This window comes from Armigeres subalbatus, chromosome 3, assembly GCF_024139115.2.
Source record: "Armigeres subalbatus isolate Guangzhou_Male chromosome 3, GZ_Asu_2, whole genome shotgun sequence".
Classification (NCBI taxonomy): domain Eukaryota; kingdom Metazoa; phylum Arthropoda; class Insecta; order Diptera; family Culicidae; genus Armigeres; species Armigeres subalbatus.
This window is the reverse complement of record NC_085141.1, coordinates 79119832-79147317: the sequence shown is the minus strand read 5'-3', so window position 1 is coordinate 79147317 and position 27486 is coordinate 79119832. Positions and strand designations below refer to the sequence as shown.

General features: G+C 41.7%; 2 protein-coding genes across 3 annotated transcripts in view; one reads left to right on the top strand and one right to left on the bottom strand.

The window, feature by feature from the left end:
* The first annotated feature begins 892 nt into the window (after positions 1-892).
* On the top strand, positions 893-18049 carry LOC134219221 (acylpyruvase FAHD1, mitochondrial). Of its 2 annotated transcripts, none has more exons than XM_062697915.1 (6): positions 893-1062; positions 15786-16099; positions 16185-16288; positions 16394-16493; positions 17338-17661; positions 17722-18049. In XM_062697915.1, exons 3-6 carry the CDS (start codon positions 16230-16232, stop codon positions 17884-17886), a joined length of 648 nt encoding a protein of 215 aa, XP_062553899.1. In that variant the 5' UTR covers positions 893-1062; positions 15786-16099; positions 16185-16229; the 3' UTR covers positions 17887-18049. The 2 variants fall into 2 exon arrangements, with proteins under 2 accessions (XP_062553899.1, XP_062553898.1); XM_062697914.1 differs by having other exon boundaries at positions 895-1062; positions 15786-16095; positions 16165-16288.
* Positions 17884-27486, bottom strand: part of LOC134219220 (phospholipid phosphatase 5) — a 24128-nt gene continuing 14525 nt past the window's right edge. Inside the window, exons 3-4 of the mRNA XM_062697913.1 lie at positions 18563-18945; positions 17884-18505 (exon numbers count right to left, since the gene is read on the bottom strand). Coding sequence (XP_062553897.1) covers positions 18105-18505; positions 18563-18945 — 784 coding nt within the window. The 3' untranslated portion in view covers positions 17884-18104. The remainder of the gene's footprint in view (positions 18506-18562; positions 18946-27486) is intronic.

Here is a 27486-nt window from a genome sequence, read left to right as displayed (position 1 = left end):
AAGCGGTTTACTAAAGGACACGCTAGTGCTGTCCAATGAGAGCTTGAAGTAGCTCGAAGTTTCTCCCTGTCCTGCTCAAGCCCATTTGTTGACAAAAAAGAACGAGCAGGACGGGAACAACTTCGAGCTACTTCGAGCTGCTCATTGGACAGCACTACTGTTATCGTCGAAGTAAAATACTCCCCCCCGTGACCTTGATCACACAGTCTGTGGCGATGGTCCTGTTTTGGTTGGACTCGTACACTCAGAAGAAAGAATTATGCGGCCACCGAGATCCGTTCAAACTGACGCCGGTCTCTAAAGCAATTTACGCGATTCTCCTAGTTCTCCTCAATGGCCACGACTTGGATCTATTTTGAATAGCAAATAAGACACAACACGTATTTGTGTGATGGGTATCTGTATGAGTTTTCAGCCGCCTGCAATCGACACCTGTTCGCCTTTTTCAGTCTGAGTAACTTTTCATGAAATTAGATTATTTTTCCGTTCAATCTGAGAATTGCTGCACCATTCATTCGTGAAAGTGACATCAATGATCGCCAAATCCTACAAAACTCAAATATATAATAAGAAATTTCCTGAAAATTAAGAAATTGTTTAAACTCGTTTTTGCAGGTGGATAATTTTCTTCCTCTGAGATGAATAAATAAACAAAGTGAAAATTGTTGCCTAGATACGAAAGCGTCGAACACAGCTCGGCGTCGGAAGCAGTTACTGTCAGAAAAATTATAGCAGCCGCCATTATGGCGAGCGTGGAAAGCTGGATACATCACGAACATGAATGGTCATATCTCGCAGCCGGTCGTCCACCTCGTCGTCCACCAGGAGCTCAGTTCGGATCACTATCCGGTGGTGGCGGAAGTGGGCTCCTCGGTCAATCGGCACCAGCAGTTACGGCGAAACTACCATCGAGTGAACTGGGAGCGGTTCCAGCAGTGCGTCGACAACTCCGTTGATTACGAGGTGCGTCCGGAGACGCCGGAAAGTATCGACCGCCAGCCGTGCGCCATCGAAGAGGCAATCTCGGTGGCCAGAAAGCAGCATGTCCCGACGGCTCGGCAGGTAAGCAACTCCTTAAATATTGATACACTAACCAAAGATTTGATTCGATTGCGGAATGTCACTCGCAGGCAGTTACAGCGTACTGGACTGCCTCAGCTTAAGGCACACTGCAATCGAATCACAAAAATTATCAAGGCCAGAATGGTGCACCTCAAAAATAACGACTTCTCGAATAAGATCCACACTCTCCCAGATTATGCTAAGCCGTTCTGGAAAATGACCAAAATACTAAAATCCAAGCCTCGGCCCATTCCACCTTTGATCCCACTAGACAATAATGGCTCTAAGGATCGCTTGATAACTCCTGCAGAGAAGGTCGCTGAAATAGGTCGTCACTTCGTCAGCTCACACAATCTTGGGCAAAACATCGTCAGTCAACACGAAGCAGCCGTCAACGATCATGCTAACAACATCCATTTGATTCCCAACGACTTCTCGGAGGAGTTGGAGATCCCAGCTGACGAATTGACGGCCTATAACAAATCGTCGAAGAACATGAAGGCTCCAGGCTTCGACAGCATCCTGAATCTCGAGCTCAAACACATGAGTGCTCCGTTCTTTGAGCACCTCTCGCTGATCTTTAATCAGTGTCTCCGGCTCAGCTACTTCCCTTCGTCCTGGAAGTCAGCGAAAGTCATCCCCATCCGGAAGCCTGGGAAGGATCCTTCCTCCCCCAAAAGTTTTCGACCCATCATCCTTCTCTCAGGGTTATCCAAGCTATTCGAAAAAGCTATTCATCATCGGTTACTTAAGTCTGCCGAAAATCTCAACATCTTGCTCGAGGAACAGTTTGGTTTCCGACGCGGTCGGTCAACTGTACACCAACTGACTCGAGTTACCAACGTCCTCAGACGGAACAAGTTTGTCTCGAAAACATCCGCCATGGCCTTACTCGATGTCGAGAAGGCATTTGACAAAGTATGGCATGATGGCCTGGTGTACAAACTACAACGCTACAATCTTCCCAGCTACTTGGTGAAAATCAACAACAATTACCTGTCGACAAGGTCATTCCGGGTCTCAATCAGCGGAGCGAGTTCCAATGCGCACAACATAGTCGCAGGCGTCCCCCAGGGCAGTATCCTCGGGCCCCTGCTTTTCAATCTGTTCGCCTCCGACATGCCAGAACCTCCAGAAGGTGGCATTCTGTCTCTGTTCGCAGATGACACTTCCATCGTCTACAACGGTAGAGTGATCAGAGCGCTAGTGGCAAAACTCCAACGAGGCCTGGATGCCCTGACAGAGTACCTCACCAGCTGGAAGATCTGTATCAACGCGGCGAAGACCCAGGTCATCATTTTCCCCCACTCCAAATCCCCTAAACTTGTTCCGCCTGGGGACTGTAAAATCATCCTCAATGGCACGACTGTGGAATGAGCCAATGAGGCCGACTACCTTGGCTTGACCCTCGACAGCAAGCTTATTTTCAGGCAACAGGTTGACAAAACGGTGACAAAGTGTAACGTTTTGTTGAAACTACTGTACCCTTTGATCAACCGCCGGTCGTCATTGTCCCTGAAAAATAAGCTTGCTGTCTACAAGCAAATCATCCTCCCAATATTAATATGGGAACAGATACCCTACGTATCTGAAAAGATAACAAAACGAAGTGGAAATCAATGGAAAGCACAAAAACTCGTCTTAGACAGTTGAAGACATTGCACATTGCACCTGTTGTTGAAATAAGGCAATCCATGAGACAGCTCCGATCAGCTGACGATTTTTGTTTACCTTGAGTTTTTGACAGATTCTAACCGGACTGACAGAACAATCCAAAGAAAATTGTTAGGCCCGGTTTACACCAGAAGTAGATTGCCTTCAACTGCATACACACTTTGTTTTGATTTCGATTGTAAGTCCCATCGCTGAATCTCCTCATGGATAGCCTAATAAAGAGAGCTGCAGCTGTTGGCAGAAGTATCAGTCAGTGGCCTATCTCTAGTATTGTTAGCCTTTGTGAGGGGGTTCCCTTGCTCTGTCCAACAGGTAATGGGCCCATAACAGTTCCAGATCTACATCTTAGTGGGATTGACCGTCGACGTTACAGCAGTGGGATCATGGATCGGCCACGTAAGTCGTGGGTAGCGCCAGACGGAATTCATCAGTATGTTGGAACGTGCGGAAGGATGCTGGCTGGTCAGCAGGAGTCCGGTAGGAGAAGAAGCTGGTCTGTAAAGCATCGAGAGGCGTAGTACAAGCATCGGCTGGAGAGGTTGGCGTTCAAATTTCGGAGTGAGCGCCATTTGTATGAGGAATTGGACCAAGAATTTCGACGAGGAGGAGCCCAGGACTAGATGCTCAGTGTTAGGAGGAGCCAGGACAGTAGCGAGGCGTGCACACATATACCAGCAAAACGAAGTATATGCACAGAGAACAGACGTTGAAGCTGTACTCGCCATGTTGTGATAACTTTTTATTGTTTATTTTAAATAACTTTGGAATGTCGCCGTTATCCCGTGCATAATCAGCGCTAGCGTCATCAAAAAATGCCACTGTGCGCTAGTGTCGTTATGCACGCAAGAGCATATCAGCACCATCGTGTTGTCAAAATGAGATTGTGAGTTGCAATGTCGACGTCGATGGCGTTGAGGTTCGGTGTGTTGGTTTACACATGTATTGCAAGAAATTTTGTTCGAGCCTCCATGTCTGTTCTCTGTGGTACATGGTATGGCACATGGCAATCAACGTGGGTGGTGGTAGTGAAATGGTGAAAAATTTGAAGTGGTAGAAGAATTTGTGTATCTTCCCGCATAATCATGGACCATATGTAGACCGCATCTGTTATAATTGAAAAGATTAAGCGTTATTGTAGCGATGGTCTCACTAACAGTAGTTAACTATAAATGGACAGTCTCATATACTGTTTCAACAGTTGCTCAGATGGTAAACGGCCAAACTACCATATGAGTAATGGGCGGTTAAGTATAATTAACATTTAAATCCGGTCATTTTTTCGAATAAAATTTTCGATGTACTATACATCAGGTGGTAGATGTACAATTGAAGAACTATATAATTACACAGCGACAACATGTTATGTATTAACAGCAAGTGTTGATGTAGGGTTGGTATGGTAAATCAAGGTTAAAATTGTATGATACCAATGAAGTGAATAGTGAAAATATATCTTATAACGCATATGTAATTTTGACTGCATGGTATGTCGTTTTTCATTATGCGGGTTGGAACAATTTTTTTTCCTTGTTGGGTATTTTAATCACTGCGACCATTTGTTAGATTTATTGTGATATATGCTCCATTTGATCTAGCTTTGTCAAGTTGACGCATCATTACTATTTAGAGCAATTGCATTACCTTGACTACCAGCGTTATCCCAATGCGGTATTATGGTTCTGATGAATCGTACTACCATATTGGGACTTGTTCCCCAAACTTCTGAAGGTTCTATCAGCCCCTTGTTGAAGAACTGTAATCTCTTTCTAAAAATTGCCGGACAATGGCATAACAGATGTTCCGAGTCTTCTACATGTATGCCGCAGAAACGACATACATCATCTTGAAGTTTTCCTAACAGCTTCAAGTGATATCGGCTCGGGCAATGGCCTGTTATAAGGCCTGTGTATGTGTTAAGATCTTTTTTTGAAAGATGATGATGAAATGTTTTGTGATGAAATGTTTAGACTGCCTCGCAATCAAAGTGTTTTTCCAAATGTCCTCTATTTTAGAATGTTCCCAAGATTTGAGTTCCATTCGAAGAGAACACGCTGATACGCCACAAAATGGTTCGGGACCTATGAATTGTCGAGATGAACCAAGTCTGGCCAGCATATCAGCTTGTTCATTGCCTTCAATGCCACAATGACCATGTTGGTGCGATATACGATTATCGTTTCGGATACCTTTAAGCAAACTCGCTTTCACCGCAAAGTATTGCTAAAGCTGCAATACGGATTTAATTAGAGCAACTCACAAAGTTATAATTTTCAACTTACGGATTAGTGTCCAAATTAATTCAACCGCACAGAACTTAACAATTTAGAGATCAATAATAATAATCTATAAGGAACTGAGAAAAAGTTTTAGAATTAATGTGGAAATAATAAAAAAAGATTTACTTTTTATAATCCTGCCTTGTACAATTCTCAATTTATAATTCGCAATTCATCCCGAGTGACACATTCAAAATGACATTTCGTCGTTTTGACAGGTTTAGAGCATTACCCACTTTTGCCCAATAGGCCCACATTGCATCGTGCTCGAGAGGTACTTATCGCCCGCAACATTCTCCCCCACGTGTCGCTAGAACTTCGCATCTGGTTCGGCGTCACTACGATTACAAACGTCCAACAATGCCAACTTTATTACTGGTCGATCTCGCAGCACCGACCCATCAGGAATTTGTACGTCTGCCCGACGTGCTATGCCATCTTTACCCGGATATGCCCTCACTATACGACCCCTAAGCCACCTATTCCTCACTCTCTCATCCGCTATTACCACCAAGTCACCCTCTCGTATATGTCGAACATCTTGGAACCATTTCGTTCGCCGTGTTATTGTCGGCATGTACTCTTTCAACCAACGACGCCAAAAGTTGTCCAGCGTGTGTTGTATCCTATTCCAACTTCCCTTCAGAGCCAAGCCCTCCTCCACTGGTGTTTTTTCAGGTTGTTTCACCCCACTTGAATTCAACATCAGAAAATGATTCGGGGTCAATGATTCGTGATTGTCACTTTCAATCGGCACAAATGTTAGGGGCCGCGAGTTAATCATATTCTCGGCTTCGGCTAGAAACGTAGCTAAGGATTCCTCGTCAAGCTTCCGTTCGAAAGGCAGTTCTCCCAGCGCAACTTTGACAGACCGAACCATTCTCTCCCAACATCCCCCCATGTGTGGAGCTGCCGGTGGATTAAACTTCCATTGTGTCTGATGATCCGTAAAAGTACTGCTGAGTTGGGCATTGATAAGCTTGATCTCGCTCACCAATTCCCGATTGACACCGACGTCACCGACGTCCGACGTTAGTCCCTCGGTCCGAGTAAAACTCCACTGCTGCTCCTCTACGCGCTATGAACCTCCGTATCGCTTTCTTGCATGAGTCGGTTGACAAACTACTGGCTATCTCGAGATGGATCGTCCGCGTCGCTAGACATGTAAATAGAGCGACCCATCTTTTTACTGCAGATCGTCCAACTTTAACGTAATATGGCCCGAAGTAGTCTTAACCTGGTATAAGTGAACGCTCGCCTGAATGGTGTCAGTCTTGCTTGCGGCAAAAGTCCCATCCTCGGTGGTACCGGTTTAACATTATTCACCTTGCACCACATACACTGTTTTTTCACTAACCGAACTTGAACTCTCAGACCTGGTATGTGAAATCTCTGCCGAACCTCATTGATCACGTCTCGTTGTTGGCATGACGAAATCTGCGATGATACCAGTCCATCAGCAATGTGGTTACGGCATGTCCCTTCGCTAGTATTATGGGGTACTTAGCATCGTAAGCTACGTAGTCACTTCTGTTGATCCTACCGTCCATACGTATAACACCATGTTTATCCATAACCGGTGACAACTTCATCAGCGGGCTTGTTTTCTCCAGTCTCTTCGCGCTGCTTGCTTGTGTGTTGTACTTCAATACAGCTACTTCATCCGGATATGCATCAGACTGTACCAGCCTCCAAAGTATTTGTTCTGCACTCTGCAACTCCGCCGTCGTGAGACATCCTTTTTCTTCTGGCACTATCTTGCAGCGTCGTTTCAAGTTAGTTACGAAACGATGCACGTAGGCAACGCATCTTAATAATCTCTCCCACTTTGAAAATTTTTCGTAACTCAAAAATGGTTTCATCAGTAGATGACTCATTATATACGCTGGACGTAATTCTTCTTGCGTCTCCTTCGCGCTTGATCGTATATCTTTCGGCCACTCCGGTTGATCGTCATATAGGAATAGAGGCCCCTCCATAATTCTGCTACCTGCTTCCAATGTCGCTCCTCTTCCCCACTTCGTGGCTTCATCGGCCACATTGAGCTTTGTTGGCACCCACCGCCATTCTTCCGCTGTTGACAAGCTCAAAATTTCACTTACTAGGCGAGGAATCGATAATGGCTTGAGTGGTGCCACTTTAGTCTTTGATGCAACGAGACAACAACGAACCTTCTGTCCATCAACGATACGGAAATATGCACAAGCTGCGAAAGCCTGTTCGCTGGCATCTACGAAGATGTGTAGTTGCAACGAACGGTAGCTAGCTGGATTGTACCCCGGGAAATAACATCGTGGGATCCTCACATCATTCATTTTCCGCAGGACCATTAACCATAGTTTCCAACGCCCAAAGATATCCAATGGAATCTGTTGATCCCAGTCGATGCTAGACCTCCAGACATCCTGGATTAAGATTTTTCCGTGGATAACGAAGGTTGCCACAAGTCCCAATGGGTCGTAGATGCTCATAACCACTCGCAACATTTCCCGTTTGGTCGGCACTAATGTACCTTCGATCAATTCACAAATGTCCTCCCGAAAGTTCAATGTAAAGGTGAATACATCCTTCTCGGGGAGCCAGACGATTCCTAGCAGACGTTCAGCTTGGGTATCCCCAACAAAACGTTTTACTGTAGTGGGGTTATTTTGTCCTATACATTCCAACACATTTTCATCGTTCGATATCCAGTTCCGAATGAAGAAACCTCCTGCCTTATGAACTTCAGCCACTTCCAGCGCTAACTGGACCGCCTCTTGTGTTGTGTCAAGACTGTCGAGATAGTCATCGACATAATACCTCTCCTTGATTGCCTTGGCTGCTCTAGGGTGCGTTGTCTCGTGATCATCGGCGTTTCTATTTTTCACAAACTGCGAATGAGTGGGAGAGCATGTTGCACCGAAAATTGTCACGTCCATTACCATCGTATCCATCGGCAGGTTTGGTGAGTCCCTCTACTTGTATAGTTGTGCAGAGCGATCTTCTTTGCGAATTTGTATCTGGTGGAACATTTCCATTATGTCCGCACAAATGGCCACTTGTCGTTCACGGAATCCAAACATAACTCTCAACAACGGAACGAGTAAATCCGGGCCACTTAATAACTCTGTATTCAAGGAAACTCCTTTGACCTTTGCTGCCGCATCCCAAATCACTCGCACCTTTTCAGGTTTTTGCCTTTCTCGTACAACTAAGTTGTACCGAAAGGCTATCATTTCACTCCAAATTCGAACTTTTGATAGAAGTCCCGGAGACCCATAGTGTTATATACCATTCGACTCAGCTCGATGAGCTGAACAAATGTCTGTCTGTCCGTGTGTGCGTGTGTGTGTGTATGTGTGTGCGTGTGTGTGTGCACAAAATGCCATAAAAAACATTAGCCAAATTTTCACATAGAAACTCTTAACCGATTTTCTTGCAACAAGTTGCATCCGGCAGAGACTAAAACGCTGTTGATCACTATTGAATTTCATAATAATTGCAAATTGCAAAAAATAGATAATATTAAAATAGTGATGAGACATAGTCACATAGAACAATAATGTGTTATGAAAATGCCTTGCATCTATGAATATTTTATCCGTGGCTTCCCATTAAGAGTTTCATCGCACTATAAAGATGCTCGTGTTGCACGCATTTAGGCGTAAGTATGCTCTTCGTTCAGTTTCATAGTACTATGAAATTGTCCGAAAGTGAAAATTCGAACATAGGAAATTCGAGAAACTTTTGGCAGCGCCATCTGTCGTCTAGTAGTGTAAATTTTCTATCATAACATTAGACGGTGTAACTGTTTTGCATTTCTTGTACATCATCGAGGTGTAAGCGTAAAGGCTACATTTATTACCTTTTTGCGCGAGAAAGGCGCCATCACCGTTAGGTGGATTAATCTGGGTTTTTTGGATTTAATACCACCCCAAGCGGTAGGAACCATACACGTCCACGTTCAAACGCAGCCAACTCTGCAGCGGTGGCTTTATGGGTATAGCCCTTTTCCTGCATCTCTGTTATTTGTCGGCGGACGTTGATCAGGGTTGCCACATTTAAATCTGTATTTTTGCCCCAGAAAATCTTTATATCTGTATCCCAAGTCAAAAAATCTGTATTGCAAATCTGTATCCAACTAAACCAAATAAAAATCGTTCTTAGCAAAGTTAAAATTCTTGAAAAGATAAAGTCTGGAAATACTATGCGGAAGTACAAGACAGACATGTAAATATTTAACAAATTGTTTGCACAATTACACAACAACTTTATTAGACTAATATTTAGCCACACTGAAAAGAAGTACTGATCAACTATTTCAAAACAACTCAGATATGATAAATAATGATTAGACCTCATTATTAGGTATTATTAATAGAGCGTTTTTTGAGACCACATGTGTTAAAATATAATCTGAACATTATTTGGAACATAATCTGATCAAATTTCAAAAAAATGATCAGTATAAATTGCCAATAAAGAAACAAAACCTACAACAGACCATATGTTCTGTATTTTCGAATTGAGATTTAGTTAATCTCAGAATGGTTTTTAATAAGATTATTTTAGAGAAGCATATAAATAATATACAATAATTTTTCGTACTGAAATCCTTAAGAAATCTGTAGAATCTGTAAATTCTCCAAAAATCTGTAAATCTGTATATACAGATTCTTGGTCACAGCTTTACGTCAAAAATCTGTAAAATACAGAAAAATCTGTATATGTGGCAACCCTGACGTTGATGTATAGCTCTGGGTCTCTATTGAGCCGCTTCTCGAGGCAGACGAGACGCTTCTCTGCCATGAGTTCGCTATCTGGAAATTGAACTATATCATTCTTCCACAGCAGACCCGTTTCGAACCTACCGCTCACAGTGCGTTTCGTTGTCTCCTCTAGAATTTTTCGGGCCCGTTGCTCTTCCACAGATTCTACTTCTGAAACCACTGCAATACCGAGACTTTCAAGCGCGAAAAATTCTTGTACATATGAATGTAGCGCTTCACTTGTTGATTTCGTGTCTATGAACATTTGGCGGTGTGGAAGCTGTTCAATTTCTGCGCGCAAACTTCCGTAAATCGTCCATCCAATGCGCGTCTTCGTTGCTATTGGCTCACCAACCCACCCTTCACGCAATTTCAGGGTTGCCAGTAGGTGAATGTTGCTCAGCCCAATCATCAATCCAGGAACTGCTGCGGTGAAACTTTTGACTGGTAATCCTCTAAGATATTCATATCGTTGGGCCAATTCCTGGAAATCGATGGTTTGCGCAGGTAAGCCTAGATTTTCAACAATATATACTTCGGAAGCCTTGACTTGACCTTTAGGCCCATAAAGCGTAACGGGTAGTACACGGAACAATGTTGATGACGTAACTTTACGGTGAACTGCAACAGTAACATCCTTTGCTCCTTCTTTCGTCGTCTTTGTCTGTTCGCTATGTAGTAACCGATGATAACGCTTCTGACAACCGTTCACTCCACAAATTTCTCCACGACACGGCCAACGAGTGTGCGCCGTCAGGCACCGACCACAAAGTTTCTTCTCCTTCACCTCCTTCCAGCGATCTTCAATGCACAGTTTGTTGAACGTTGCACAATTGGGTGTCTGGTGACTTCCTCCGCCGCAGGTTAGACATTGCAATACGACTTCGGTTATCTTTGGCGGAATGGACAACTTGCTCTGTTTATGATCCTGATAAGATGCCCCGAAAGTTTTACCTTGACTTGAGTCTAGCATTGCATGGGCATTCACGAACGCCTTATCTTTGCCCCTAGGTCGATCATCCTTACTTACTCTTGGTTGGCTTATCAGAGGCGTGGCCACACTACTGGTTGCGGATGCAACCTTCTGCATGTAGTCACCAAAACTACTAAGATCTACGATTGGCAGGCTTTGCTGATAAAGCGCCCAGTCGAACTTAACAATAGCGGGTAGTTTCTCAACCAGCTCCTGCAATAGAATGGGATTGGATAAATGATTTTCCATCCCGACTGCCCTCAAATTACCACACAAGTTTTGCACCATTAAACCAAAACTGACCCAGGTCTCCAATCGATCCGACCGCGGGGCTGGAGTATTGCGCACTTTCAAGATCATGGTGTTTACGATGTGCTCCGGTCGTCCATACAAGGTCTGCAACGTCGAGATGATCTGAGGGATCGATGACGGGTGTAAAAGAAGACTGCTAACTGCATCTCTAGCCGTACCTTTGAGACATCGCTGTAGCCTTAGCAAATTCTCCGAGTTTGTGTATCCACACGCGTTTGTAGAATGCAAATAACTGCTATAGAACATTGGCCAGTCTGTAGGATCTCCAGTGAAGGGAGGGAGCTCTCTAGAGATAACTTGCCTGGCCGCAATTTGTTGTTGTGATGGTCCAGAGGGAAATAAGGTTGAACCATAGTTCTCAACGGGGAAGCTTACCTGGTTGAAAGCTTGTCGATGATCATGTTGTGGATCGACATGGGGGGAAACATGGGTAAATTCATTGGCAATTCATGTGGCGAGTTTACATATGAGGTGAACATTGGCATTGGCGACGTGGTAGTATATTGAGATCGACAACCAGTTGGTGTGGGAATGGAAAACTTATCTGGCATATTGAGAGGAGGGGGGGTACTCAAAGGGGCTGTGTTTATTGAATTCCATGGTATTGTGGATAAATGTGGTGCACTTAGGGGCGATTCAAATATGACGTCCACTACTTTTTGGGATTTCTAGACCCCCTCCTCCCCTCTGTCTTGCTTTTTTGTATACCTAGTACATGTACTGTCACAAAATCTTAGACCCCCTCCCCCCCTAAAACTTGTGACATCATTTTTGAATGACCCCTTACCGGGGTAGTGATTTGGCATTGTGGGTTACCTGGTCCTGCTTGTGTACTACTTTGTGGTAGTATTCTTCCGATACTCGCTTCGCTCATTAACAGCACTGGTGATGGAAACCCCTCTTGACGTGGCGTCGCTGAAACCATGTCGTTCACATTTCCACAAGCGCCGTCTTGCTTCTCCTCGAAACACGCCTTCATGTCCAGGAATTCTCGCTCTATCTTACGTAACCGCTGCAACTCCGCATTTCTTTTGTCCAACTCCAACTCTCGTTGCTTTTTAAGCTCGATCTCTACATTTTCTCGCTGTTGTAGTTGCCGCACTAGGTCGTTTTCCCTTTGACGCTGTAACTGGAACTGTTCTTCGTTGATATCTTTCAATTGATTGAGTTTATTAACTAGATCCAACTCTCGTTTTCGCCGTATTTCGATTTCCTCTTCGTGTAACCCGTGTTTTCTTCGTAGATCCTCGGTCTCTCTACGCCACTTCTCGTACAGGGGCAATGGATTCTTCGGACGAGCACCTCTCTCGGTAGTTTGAATTGTAGAACATTTAAGCAGTTCCACGAAATGCTGAACATCAACCCGGGGCACAATACTCTCCGGGTTCACTGCTTTTGCCTGGCATTCATCACCTCCGACGGATATGCTACCAAACGTCTTCTCCAAATCAGTGTTTGCTACGCCTCCAATGCTAGAAGATGGGTGACTCTCGTTGACTTCATAGATTGTTTCTATTGCACAGGATCCCGTCTTCAGTGGTGTGGATGTGATCTGTACCTTACTGCGTTCCACCGAATCCCTGGCTAATGTATGACTGCTCTCAACACATCCGCCGGTTGACTTCCCGACATCGTTGTTCGATCTCGCGGCACAGTTTTGTTGCTGGATCCAGTTTCTTACTCTGCTAGTCTGATTCGTCTGACCACTATGCACGCTCGAAGCTTCGTCATGCTGCTCTAAGAGATCATACTTCCGCGCGATGTACTCTTTCTCACGCTCCAATTTATCTAGGGTAGCCTGTTGAATCTTCTCTTGCAATGCACGTTCCTCCTCTAGGCGTTGCATCTCATGTTCCAATCGAACCCTTCGTGAACTAGATGTGCTTGACCGCATAGATGCCGAAGTTGGTGGTGGATTCGTTATTCGAGGGACGCAAAGTACACACGAAAACGGCTGAGAGTTAACTGTTCTGTGACTCACTCCGGCGCAGGAAACATGGTACTACTTCTCACAATCCTTACACTGCACCATGAACCACTCGGCCTTATTGGGACGTTCACAAGCGCCGCAATCTTTTTCATCCGCTCGTTTATCATCGACTACAGTAGCTTCAAAGTTTGCATCCGATGACGTCACAGATACAACCTCATGTTGATCGTCATCATATTCTTCTGCTAACCGCGTCCGCGATCGAGTTTGCCGTACGACCGATCTCCGGTGCACGATACCGCGCGGATCCATAATCCCTTTAGTTTCTGTTGGTGCGATATACGATTATCGTTTCGGATACCTTTAAGCAAACTCGCTTTTACCGCAAAGTATTGCTAAAGCTGCAATACGGATTTAATTAGAGCAACTCACAAAGTTATAATTTCCAACTTACGGATTAGTGTCCAAATTAATTCAACCGCACAGAACTTAACAATTTAGAGATTAATAATAATAATCTATAAGGAACTGAGAAAAAGTTTTAGAATTAATGTGGAAATAATAAAAAAAAAGGTTTTACTTTTTATAATACTGCCTTGTAGAATTCTCAATTTATAATTCGCAATTCATCCCGAGTGACACATTCAAAGTGACATTTCGTCGTTTGACAGGTTTAGAGCGTTACCCACTTTTGCCCAATAGGCCCACATTGCATCGTGCTCGAGGGGTACTCATCGTCCGCAACAGACCAGGAACCCAATACAGGTTCACTTTGTTACGACTACCCAAGGTTTGGAGTGACTAAACACATTCCCAAACGAGTTTAGATCTACATATTGCTGATTTCAAAGCATTCAATGCTGCTTGACTGTCAGACATTATGCAAATATTTGAATGCCAATAATTTCTGCGTAAGCATAATTTAGAGCATTCAAGAATAGCCTGAACTTCAGCTTGGAAAACAGTTGGCCATTTGCCCATGGGAATCGAAATATTTATCCCTGGGCCAGTCACGCCTGCTCCAACTTGATTGAATTAATCAGGGTTTTTTTTCTTTCTCGTACAACGAACTTGTACCCAAAGGCTATCATTTCACTCCAAAACGATTTTTTAGAAGCCCAGGAGACCCATTATGTTTAATTCCAATCGACTCAGCTCGACGAACTGAGCACATGACTGTACGTATGTGTGTGCAGTATACGGAGCTAAGAAAAACATGAAACAGCTTTTCATAAATATCCTTACCCGAAAGATAGTTTAGAAATGATGAAAACTAGAGTGTTTAGTTTATTCCGGAAAATGCGACTTCGGTAGTCGAGTAACGAGTTTGAAATATTTCAACTGAAAATGATACACCCATTTTTTTTACACGGTTTGGTTTTGGTTGTTTAAGACCTTCAGCGTCAATGAAGCAAATTCACAAAAAAATCAAAGAAAATTCAGGGGGTATTTTAAAAAGCTGTGAATGTTTAGGTTAACCGAGAAATTAGTGCTGTCCAATGAGAGCTAAGGGCTAAGGCTAAGGCTAAGCTAACGGCCCTCCTTAGCCGTGCGGTAAGACGCGCGGCTACAAAGCAAGACCATGCTGAGGGTGGCTGGGTTCGATTCCTGGTGCCGGTCTAGGCAATTTTCGGATGGGAAATTGTCTCGACTTTCCTGGGCATAAAAGTCATCGTGTTAGCCTCATGATATACGAATGCAAAAATGGTAACTCGGCTTAGAAACCTCGCAGTTAATAACTGTGGAAGTGCTTAATGAACAGTGACTGGCCCAGGATACAAAAAGTGGTCCGATTCTACGGGGCACCCCCCAGGATTTTGCCTTTGGGTAAGAAAATCATTCTCTGAAAATTTCAGCCTGATCGGTTATTGCATAAGCTGGCGCAAACGCATGCAATCAAAAGGTGCCTGCGATGCGTGATTTCGCGCGCACTGAAACATAAGTAACTGCACGCGCGCCACAACACATATCGCAGCTACCTTCGATTACATGCGCTTGTTTTCAAGGCAATTAATGAATTTCAAAGTGATCAACCAAAATCCAAATTAATCAGCTAAAAACTAATTTAAATTTTATTTAATCATAGTAGAATTTTATGTCGAATTGTTCATTGGCATGTTAACTTCATTTCCTGCAAATCTGGGCTCAATCGGGATCTTCCATCCAATTTCCTGTACAAAATAGTAACAGAGGTGTATTTTCCCATGTATTTCGGCTGAAATCCCCATATTAACTTCAAATCAATTGCGCCAGCTTATGCAATAACCGATCAAGCTGAAATTTTCAGAAAATGATTTTCTTACCTAAAGGCAAAAACCTGGAGGGTGCCCCGTAGAATCCGATGATTTTTTTTCTCCCCATACTAGGCTGGGCCACTCTAATGAACACTAAGCTGCGAGGCGGCTCTGTCCCAGTGTGGGAATGTAATGCCAATAAGAAGAAGAAAGAAGAATGAGAGCTTGAAGTAGCTCGAACTTTCTCCCTATCCTGCTCATGCCCATTTGTTGACAAAAAAGAACAAGCAGGACGGGAACAACTTCGAGCTACTTCGAGCTGCTCGTTGGACAGCACTATTAATGACTTCCAACCGCGTAAAAAAAACCTGGGTGTACAATGCGTGAAAAGCATGTTGCGAGAATGCCATATTATTATTATTATTATTATACATGTAAAAGATATTTGAATGTGGTATGAACCACAGACGTTGGTTATAGATATATTGTTTATAGATATATATGATTATTTAAAAGAAATAAATACTACAATTACGTTAATAATTATGTGCCGCTTTTATTTCAACTTTCTTTCAGCGCTCAGACTAGTATCAGCGACTAGTTTAGGCTGAGGATAAGAGCTTCCATGTCTCTCTCGCGCTCTCCAGCCTCTCAGAGATTGGTGTGGTCAGACGATGTAAGATTGCAGAGAGTTAATTATTGTTGATGGGGGAGATAACGTGAAAAATTCAATACACCTATGAATGGAGTAACATTGACGACGTCGACGACCGACCGTGGACTCGATTGGATGTTTTCGAATTTGTTGTTAGCTACACAGTGACTGTCGCGAAGGTACCGATAGCAAGCATATAGATGCTTTAATCTCACACAATTTGTAATATAGGTAGGTTACTTACGAAAACACAGCGGAAAATTGAATTTTCGCTACTCGTACTATTTGAACCGTTTATAGGATTGTTATCGTCCAGTCAGAAACGATTGCCCAAGCTAGAGCGCAAGTTTGTATTTTGTCAGAGAATGTCGCAAAACTTCTTCAAATCCACGCGCAAAATTATTGGCGCTGGCGTAAATTACAAGTAAGTTTATCGAAGGTCGTGACAGTATGAAATTGAGCCAGTTTTGATTAATTATTTATTGATTTAATTGATTTAATTTTTATTCTATCTTTTCCGATAATGCAGAGAGATCTTACGGCTGACAAATGCTTCTAAACCAGACAGTCCGGTGATATTCTTCAAGCCAATTTCCACGCTGATTTCGACTGAAGAAGACACTATCAAGGTCATTTGTCGTACTTTCTTTGCGTATCTAAAGTGAGGTTAAATTGGTTATGCTTTTCATCGTTCTCGTACACCAGGGCATACTAAAACATAAATCTTAACTCCAAATCTGTACAAATTCATGATGGAAAGTCGGGACGAAATGAGGTGATGTCTGTCTGTGTGTGCGTGCATGTGTATATGATTGTCTTATGGCATTATTAGCAAATAATCAAGTAATATTATCTGGGTTTTGACAAATTATCTTCAATACTTTTCTATGTCAGTTTTCATGATCAGATCGATTTGTTTTGAACAATGGTTTATCTTTAAGGACCGTTGCATTCGTTCATCGGGGATGAGTGAGCATACTGATTGCACGTTGCACCAAACTGCACTATACAATGAAATCGGTTTTTACCAGAGATACGTACCGTGATCAAAACCGCATAAATCCCAAATATTTGCGAATAAACCCGGTAAAAAATGGCTCAAGTTTTTGTTTTTGCAAAAGGCCTCAGTGCATCCATCTTCCATTACAGAGCCTGGAAAGTTATATATAACGCGCCCAAGCTTCCAAATCCCGCATATGATGACCCCTTTTTCCGTTTTTTTAAGAGTTTCGACATTAACCACATAAGTAAAAAGTAGAGTGATCGATTGATTTTAATACATTTGAAAGTCTCCATTATAGAACGTGAAACGATTGTGAGTTGTAAAAAGTGTATCGATCGAGATAAAAAAAATTCAGATTCTTGAAAATGAGACATTATGGCAGAGGCTGCTTGAAAATGGCACATTTTTGCGTTACGTAGTTGATGGATCCTGAGCCGATTAATAAAATATAAAAATTTCTGGCTGCATAGGTTCCCAAGGTTTTCGGCGCCATTAACTACGAAGCCGAGCTGGGAGTGGTCATTGGGAAGAAGTGCAACAATGTGAGCCCTGATCAGGCCTTGAACTATGTGGCCGGTTACTGCCTAGCACTGGACATGACCGGCATGGATTTCATTCTGGATGCCAGGCCGAAGGGGCTACCCTGGTGTTTGGGGAAAGGATTTGACACATCCACGCCGGTGAGCAGACTCATAACTCCCGAAGAGTTGGAGAATCCTAACGATGTGCGGGTGTGGTGCAAAGTGAACGATCAACTTAGGCAGGATGATAAGACGAGTAATCTGATTTTCACTGTAGGTTTATGGTAGAATTGGAAGTACGGAAAGTTGTTTACATCATTTTTATTTTTTCAGATCTCGGAACTGATTGCCTACACGTCCAAATACATGACGTTGGAGGAAAACGATCTGATACTCACAGGAACCCCCGCTGGAGCAGGGCCCGTTCGAGATGGAGATGTGCTCGAGTGTGGGATTGGTGATATTATTCAAATGAAGTTCAACGTCAAAGATGAGTAAGTGTTCACTGGATTTGCTACCAATTGGTATTGTGGTCAAACCACTAGAGTGTTTATGCATTTAGCCAATAACATTGTTATGTTTGTTTTATCCTGTATCAGATTTTAAATAAAACTAAGCTTCCTTATCACATTTAAGTTTCTGTTGGAAGGTACTATTACGACTCATACTCTTTTAAAATGCCACATGTATAGAGAAAAATTGCCGTAATCTCACGACTACGTCCATTTACTATCCTTGTTCTCGCCGCCTAACAGCCTTTTAGTTTCCGAATCGGAATCGTCTGGAAGTTGGTCTCCTTTACAGATAGATTTTCTGTTTAAGTTAGAGTTTAATACTGTTTCTCCTCCATATGGCAGATAGCAATATCGCGTATCCATCGCTGGATAATACTGCCGATAGCTAAGATATCCGACGGTTAATCCTAACAGTGAACCCACCGTCACATCCTGCCAGTGGTGATGGTAGTCACAAGTCCGACTGATTGCAACCAAAAGAGCGGCAAACAGAGGACCACCAGCGATCAGCAGCCGCCAAGTCTGACCTCTACCACGTTCGGTAAAGACATGCAGTTTTGCAAAAAGATACCACGCCAGAAATCCCAGAGCCGCGAAAGCAACTAAAATTATAGAAATTTTCCAGATAAAAAAAACAGACATATAATAGATTTACCTACACGAGGAATGTCCACTGGGAAAACTCTTTCGTCCATCCTTGACTGTCCATGCGTCTCCAGTGCAAGCCATGTCGCTAGTCATCTGCCCGTCCGGGAAGCAGCGATTGAAAAAGTCAGGCCGAGGCCGGCCAACAGCTACCTTTAAGATATCGGTTAGGGCTCCGTTGAGAGTGCAGGCCAACGAGAAACCCAGCCAGGCACATTTAAAATCGTGGAAATCCCGACTACGGATGTAGTAAATGATGAACGCTAGTCCCACTAGACCAAACACGACCGGGTATAGAAGAACCAACGGGACATAGCTGGGACTGATGGGGTTCTTGTAGAGCCACATTTCCTCCGGATGAATTATTCGAACGAACGCTTCCTTCCATTCGAAGTAGCTAGCGAGTGAGTTAATAGGGTTTTGGATATGAGCAAATTATTTAGAAATATGTTTGTTATGGCCAAGGTTATGGCTAATAAGTTATTGGTGCGTTTAATCTGCGTATTACCCGTGTAGCATAATTTTTCGTTCATGTAGCGTAGGTTCTCTAAGTCTCTTGTTTCCACTACATGGGGAAGAGCAACAAGTCAAATTTTATGCAAAAACAGAACTTTGTTTATATGGCACATCCAATGTAGTATCAAATATAATCTCGGCTAATGCGATCTCGGTCAAGATAATTTTCCAAATCAGTATTCATCTGCAACGAAACACGCTTATAGTTTGTGCTTGCTTATACCGTGACCTGCCCTAATTCCGCGCATCGCCTAATACCGTGGTTTTCATGAAAAATCAGAACCTGGCTATCATGGACATTACATTATTTGGTGAAATGTTCAAACTAAACATAATGTGTTTGAACATTTCACCAAATAATACGATGTCCATGATAGCCAGGTTCTGATTTTTGATGAAAACCACGGTATTAGGCGATGCGCGGAATTAGGGCTGGCCACGGTAGTGAAGAAATTTAAAATTGCACACAGTCGCGGGTTAATCGTTTTTAACTTGTTTCTTCAATTTTCTTGTCATAAACAAATGAAGAAAAAACAGTTATATGTCTAGTTGGCGTTGGGTCAATAAAATTCAACTCTAAGATACGTGGTTCGATGATCGGAATCGTTATCGTACCTATAGGTCATTGCGCGCGGCAAACCTAACCTCACTATTTTGACAGGTACTGGTCCTGTTGTTTACGTTTCGGACTTAGAATTTTTTTATCCAAATTTAATCTTCATATTTCACGGTGTTGAAGACATTCTGTACATTCCGATTTCAAATATAGGTAATTATCGATAAGTTTAGGTAATTATCGATCAGGAAATCCAAAGAATGATAGAAGTATCTCAAAATTAAAATAAAGTCGTCTGTAAACAACAGGACCAGTACCTGTCAAAAGTCGTGCGTGACGTCACTGTGCAATGGAGTATTATTCTGATCAAGGAAAATACAAGTTCTGAAGTGGGTACGGTGGTTTGAATCCATTACTGAACCTAGCTGGGTTAAAAAAGTCCCACTCTGGGGTGAGATGATCGATGGTCGTAATTGCTATCGGATTTAGTCGAATCAGGGAAAATCATATTTTGGAGTGAGTTGGGTTGATGGCCGAAATTGCTATTGGACTATTGGGCAAAAAAAAAATCCAATTTTGGCGTGGTTCTTTCGATGGTTTTGACACCTGGACCTAGTTGAGTCAAATCAAATCCACTAGAGCATTAGAGATTAATCATAGATTTAATCATGATTAATGCATAATGGGTTATTTATTCATTATTCATTAATCATAATCATACAAAAAATACGATTCAATCATTAAACATCAATCGTTAATCATAGATTTTTACATTTAAACATTAATCACTAATCATATTCATGATTGTTTTGAGTTTATTCATTAATCATCAATTTTAATCATTGCATACATCGCTTTTATTCATTAATCTTTAATCATAATCATACAATTTTTATACCTTTTAATAACACAACTTGGTAGAAAGGTTACTTGATCATTGATCACTATGCAAATCATTTAATTTGATTATTCATAATCATTAATCATTATTCATATTGATCGTTAATCATTATTCATTCACATATTGTGTCAACATTTCATCACGATCGGTAATCGTTAATCATACTCCAAACGTTTTTATTCATTAATCATAATCGTTATTCATTGTCAAACATTAATTTAATCGTTAATCATAATCATAAATCATTGCCAAAAATGAATAAATCATTAATCATAATCTTTAATCATAGAGTTGTAAGGTTTAATCATAACAAATTCAATCATTCATTGGAAGCTTTATTCATTAACGCTCTAAAGTGGGTTGGTTGATCAATGTTTAAAATCGCTATCGAACGAATAAAAAAAATCAAATCTGGTATTAATTTGGTTTGAAGAAACTAATAGGTTAATAGGGCCTCCTTAGCCGTGTGGTAAGACGCGCGGCTACAAAGCAAGACCATGCTGAGGGTGGCTGGGTTCGATTCCCGGTGCCGGTCTAGGCAATTTTCGGATTGGAAATTGTCTCGACTTCCCTGGGCATAAAAGTATCTTCGTGTTAGCCTCATGATATACGAATGCAAAAATGGTAACTTGGCTTAGAAACCTCGCAGTTAATAACTGTGGAAGTGCTTAATCAACGCTAAGGTGCGAGGCGGCTTTGTCCCAGTGTGGGGATGTAATGCCAATAAGAAGAAGAAGAAGAATGTTAATAAAACCCAAATATGTAGGGAGTAGATCGGTGGGTGGTCGAAACTGCCAACAGATCTACTTGGTTCAACCACAGACAAAAAGACATAACACATTGAACATTTACTCATCAAATTCATCCTCATTCAAACACTGTTGATTTCAGTTAGTTGAGCAAAGCACGAACCAGATAGCGATAGTGAGCAAACGTCAAACTCGAGCAAATCCGATGCGCGCGCCACGAGTGATCGATTGGCCAACTAATGATTATTTGAATTGACCAGTAAATCAGTGAACGATGGAAATTTGACGAGTGTTATGTCCGTTTGTCTGTGGTTCAACTCTGGCTTGAGTCTGACGATGGCACCACAGACAAACAGACATAACACTCGTCAAATTTCCATCGTTCACTGATTTACTGATCAATTCAAATAATCATTAGTTGGCCAACCGATCACTCTTGGCGCGCTCATCGTTTTTGCTCGAGTTTGACGTTTGCTCACTACCGCCATCTGGTTCGCGATTTGCCCAACTAACTGAAATCAACAGATGTCGTTAGTGTTTGAATGACGATGAATTTGATGAATAAATGTTCAATGTGTTATGTCTGTTTGTCTGTGATGGCACTATGGGGCGGCTCCATACAAAGGGGTGGCCAAAAATATTTTTTTGGTTTTTCCGCATTATTTTATAGTATTCTAGTAAGATTAGCATATAATTAATCATATTTATGCATTTTCATCGTATCCGGAAGGTGTAACTAGTATTTAACCCAGTAATGAGCTACGTATTCCTAAACAATAAACTTGAACGATTGTTTTTAATTTTAGGGGCAGTTCAAATGCAAATTAAAACAAGAATAAGGTTGCTATGTATAAGATTAAACAGGAGAAGTGGAGGTGGAAGACCCCCCCCCCTAACCAAGATTTGACCCCTTCCCCATTTTTTTAACTATGTCGTATAAGAGTATTCTTTTATCAATCAGGTATTTTGATGAAGAATTATTTGTCTTCCAAACCTCCCCTCCCCCCACACAAAGTTATCAGACCCCCCTCCCCTATGGAAATATTTTTTTCCGTACAAATAAATTAATCAAACTAGTCGAAAGGATTATTTTTTAATATGTTTCCGTTATTTTTACTGAACATATATCAACATCTTTAACAAAGTTGATGATTTGTCTCCATTTTTTCATACTGCAGGGATGAATATAAAGGAGCTGTTCCGATCTCATTGAATATATATTTATCTCATCGCGAAACAAAGAAATACGGCATCAATTTAGTCGCTTCTTTTTGTCAACATGCAACATGTGTTCACTGCTGCAAAAAATCACAAAAATAAGAAATAAATTTCATTGCTTTGTACAAAATAAAACCTAATTTTTATTGATAAATTGTCATAATAAATTTTGATTATTAACTTTCTCTTAAAACTAAATCAAATTGACAAGCAATTCTACTCATTTTCTACATTTTCATCGAGAGCAAAATCATCATCAAGTTGTTCAACATTATCCATTAATTCGTCTAGTGCATTTTTTAATGCAAGTAGGTAGATAATATTTATTAGGAAAATAAATATACCTGAGTATAGTTGGTACAAATTGTAAAATGGCACATGAACAGAGAATTATAAACAAGGTTATCGTGAAACCATTGAAAACTTTTTAGTCCAGTTGGGTAGATCAAGTTTCTATATGGAATGATAATTTTCGGTTTGTTTTAACCCATTTTCACAAAAATAATAATAAAGTGGGTAACATTTTTAAGACTAAATTTGACATTTAACAGTTCCACATTTAAAGCAGTATTTGATTTGTACGATTTTTTTTGTTTGTGCTCGATAATTGTTATTAACAAAAAAAATCCATTTTTTTCGACTTCGTGCCAAAATGACGCTCAGCCGCAGCTATGCGCAGCTGGATTCTCGTTCCGCAGATAGTATAGACCCCAAACTAAACTTTGGTGGTGGTCTCTTGAGACTGCTCGGCCCTGCTTGTTAGATATAGTCCAACTTAGACAAAAAACACATTTTTCTTCAATAATTACCCATTGTTGACTATTTTTATCAACAGTGTAAGCTCAACAGAACAGCCATTTTAAAGCTTAGACAATTACCTTTCCAACGGTGTATTAATTTCCAAAATTGGACCGTTATTCGCTGAGAAATTTGAATTTGTTTGAGATGCATTTTTTTACAATTTTCACAATTTTCCTAAGTTTGATGTCTGTGGCACAATGAGTTTTCATCACAGAGGGCTGAAATTTTGAGAATCTAGGCACAGACAAACAGACGTAACACTGAGGAAATTCCCATCGACCATGAGCTCAACAGTCGTTTTAAATTCAACTGCTTGCGAGTTTGACATCCAGGGGCGCGCGCATCGTATACCTTTGGATTTGACATCTCACACTAGCGCCTTCTGTTGACATTGTCGTACTAAACTTTGTTTTGTACAACATGCACGTTAGGTGGTGGTAAAATAGCTGGGCGATGGATTTTAAAACAAATTGTTCTAGCTGTTACGTCTGTTTGTCTGTGATCTAGGTTTGAATTATCCTTCTTTCAAATGGTATAAAGAATGTGCACAGCAAAAAGTATTCACCGAAAATTGCTCATCACAGTTTTGTCAGTGCACACAAAGGTAATACCAACACCACAATATGAAGATAAATGCATGTGTTAAATGGTAAAAATATCTATTCCAACATGCTTTTGTTGTTCTGAAAAATGTCGTCAAATCAATAACACGTGCGTGAACTCATTTTGCACAGAAGGTGGAAAATCCCAGGTCGGTGGCACGGCGCCATGTTTTTGTAGCCAACATCTCAGAATAAAATTTTTGATAGTATGTGTTTTGTTTACAAACATCACATTTGATTTCCATTAGGATACAGAACTGTCAGTGGGATACGGTCGCGCAATGTTGGCTGCAAAACAAACCTATTGTGTAAGATAGGGATGCCACCGGGCTGGAAAATCCGGGTATGTCACACGGCGACATTTCAAAGTCGTTGAAAATCGCTAAATCCAGGTTAACTGTTTTATACCTCGATGCAAAGGGGAGGATTCGCAGAACATTTTAGGTAAAAAAAAAATTGTCGTGGCTCCAAAAAAAAATCTCGTATGGGAAACAACCCCATAAAACATTTGACAGATGGGAAATTTCCTGATACACCGACGAAGTCGGGTGCCGACGAAACCAACCGATTTTATCACCAACAAAATCGGGTGTCGATAAAAACAACTGTTTTTATTATCGACGAAATCGGGTGTCCACCAAGGTGTCGACGAAACCAACTGTTTTTATCACCGACGTAATCGGGTGTTGTGAAAATCAACCTTCACGAATGCCAACTAAATCTGGTGTCGACCAAATCATTGGTATGGATAATATATTTAGTCGGGTGGCTCTTAGTCATTATTTAGATCGACGTATCAATCGATGTGTCAAATAGTGTTTATATGGCCGATTTAATCGGGATATGGGTTGATAGCCTGGTTGATAGATTATATTTGCTTAGCGTTTAATTTACTGCAGAAGCAGTTGTTGTTATTGCACCAGGTACAACTTTAAAAGTTAGTTAAAGTGTGAATATCTTTCACGTAAGTTGCAAAATTTAGTGCAGTACGATGGCAAGTATTTGTGTTTGTTTGTATATGTGTGCGCAAAAAGTATCGCCCACTTTTTCGGCACTTATTTCTCACAAGTTTTGACGGAAATTTTGTTCCCTAAAATTAGCAGGAGTGAACAATGGACTCAGAGGACATGGCCAAAATATAACCGGCATCGGACACGACACTGTTATATTATTTTAGTGTGAAATTTGGTAGGTATACCAAATACCAAATACAAAAAACGCGCTCAAAAGTCTCATCAATTTTTGGTTCAACTGATTTGCTCGCTGCAGTTTGCATTCGATTAGGAATCTTATCCCATTGTTTCCTACGGTAAATCAGACTATGGGCTCTGAAGCTATGGCTATAACTACGATTTTTGATTCTAAATATTCTAATATAAAAATGAATTTGTGTCTATCTGAACCTTATAGACTCCAAAACTACTGAACCGATCGGCGTAAAAATTTGTATGCAGAGGTTTTTTGGGCCGGAGAAGCTTCTTAAGCTGGTTCGAGTCCATCACATATATACTGTAAGTACAATGTTTTTTTTCTCAAAAATAGTATTGTGAAATGTCGTGTGTATTCGTTTTTAATGTTTGTATTAATAAATCTACTTCTTTTATTTGCGTTTATTTTCCGTCGGCCGTGCGAAGAACAACCATCGACGTCAGAAAAATGACTCTCACCTCTGGATCTGACAAATCGTACCCTTCAACACAATGCCAACGGCGCAAAGTAGAATCCCGACTACTGGGAAGTGAGACAGTCCCTGGACTCTGCCGTACTACTCAACTACCGGCGCTATCATTGAAAATCGATCTATTAAATTCGCTATTGAATAAAAATAAATCAGCCTATTTCATCGGGTTGTGTTTGTTTTCCGTTTAAATCATCCGGTTTATTACTTATTTTAGTAGATCAAAAACAACCGATTTTATCGGGAATCGTATACTGTTCATCAGAATATAATTACTAATCGAGCAATTAACTTGCTTTTCATCAGCCGATTTCGTCGGCTATATTTTATTATTAAATTGAATCAGTTGATTAATCAACCGATTTCGTCGGCTATATTTTATTATTAAATTAAATTAGTTGATTAATCATACGATTCTCTAGATTTTAATCGATCGATTTCGTCGGTTTAATGGCTTTTTTGTGCTAAACTACGTTAGCCGATTATTCTGCCAACTAAACTGCTTTAAATCTGTTGTTTTGGTTGGCCGATTTAATGTATTGTTTAATCGCTAAACGCCCCTGTAAAGCTCCCATAAGCGTCTGTGCAACAAACAACCGATTAGTCGGCTGCAAAGTAGGCCGATCCGACCGACGAAAACCGACTAAATCGGGGGAAAAGTCGGTAGGATGTTTTATGGGGAATATGTGAATGCGGTTTCAGAAGGGACATCTTCATGTTGTCACTATTGAAAACCGGCTCAAAACTGGTACGCTGCTAATTGACTCGAAGGAGTCCAACCTCCCAAATTCGCCGGAGCTTCATCCGATTGCAAATTACTGTCCCTTGGTTGAAAGGAATTTCTAAGAAACGAATAATGCAACAAATTATGGGAAAAGCTTCAGACGTAACTGGCAAAAGGCTGCCAAATTTGTGGGAAGTTATCACGGAGGCTTCCCACGGTACACAGCGGAACCGATACAACTCCCGGCGGGGTATTTCGGACGCGTAAAGTGGACGAGAAAACACAAGCGATTCGCTCTCCGCGGTGGTCGTTTATTTACTTCTATTTACATTCAACATACAATAGACAACAACATATTCACAGGGCTGGTAAGGGATTATAAACATCGTACACATAACATTAGACTTGTCCAACATTCAACACTCCTCCTCGAGGTTTATCATCTCTAACAGATATCACAAAGTCCACAAAGTGTTACCTCACAAAGTCAAACAAAGTTCTACATAGTTGGACACTCAGTCTTCGGCACTCTCCCTGCGTCGTCAGCCCCTGTTTCGTCTTCTTCACCGCTTAGTCTTCGTCGCTCACGACTCATCCAGCACACAGCATCGGGTTTCTCCTCAATATTCATCCACACAGTCATAAAAATCAGTTTCTTCTATCAGGCGCTCCTCCTCAAGCGAACGCCCATTGCTAGCTTTGCTTTGCACACTCGTACGCCAATTCCGCTTCTTTTCTTCTGCAACTCTCAAGGCATACAGTCCTCCACGAAGTTCAGCAACGGCTTCCACTCTTCTTCCGAGGCTTATAATTTCGCACTTAGCTTTGTTAAAGTTTACACTCAGTCCTTTCTGGGCAAGCTTCCGGACCGAAATCAAAACACTGTCCAGTCCCGGAACGTATAACACCTCTCTCATTACTACCTCGTTCACTTCGCCGCTGCCATCGATACACTTCAGCGTGCCTTCGCCTACTCCGGCAGATTTCACGGTGGAACCATCCACCAACGTCACATCTCGCTTCACATTCACGTCGATTTTGCTGAAGAATGCCCGGTCACTGGTCATGTGGCTCGAACAGCCACTATCCACGTACCAGTTCCCCTGCTGCCGATCGCCTCCCACGCTGAAACAAATTCGGGGGTCCCTCTTCGCTGCCGTTTTCGCTTCCGGCTCCCGCAGCATCGGGCAATT

Excerpts from the sequence above, each read along its gene's own strand:
- LOC134219221 (XM_062697915.1), top strand. The coding sequence starts at position 16,230 with ATGTCGCAAAACTTCTTCAAATCCACGCGCAAAATTATTGGCGCTGGC. Across the intron at positions 16,494-17,337 it reads CTGAAGAAGACACTATCAAG|GTTCCCAAGGTTTTCGGCGC; the intron begins GTCATTTGTCGT and ends CTGGCTGCATAG. Across the intron at positions 17,662-17,721 it reads CGAGTAATCTGATTTTCACT|ATCTCGGAACTGATTGCCTA; the intron begins GTAGGTTTATGG and ends TTATTTTTTCAG.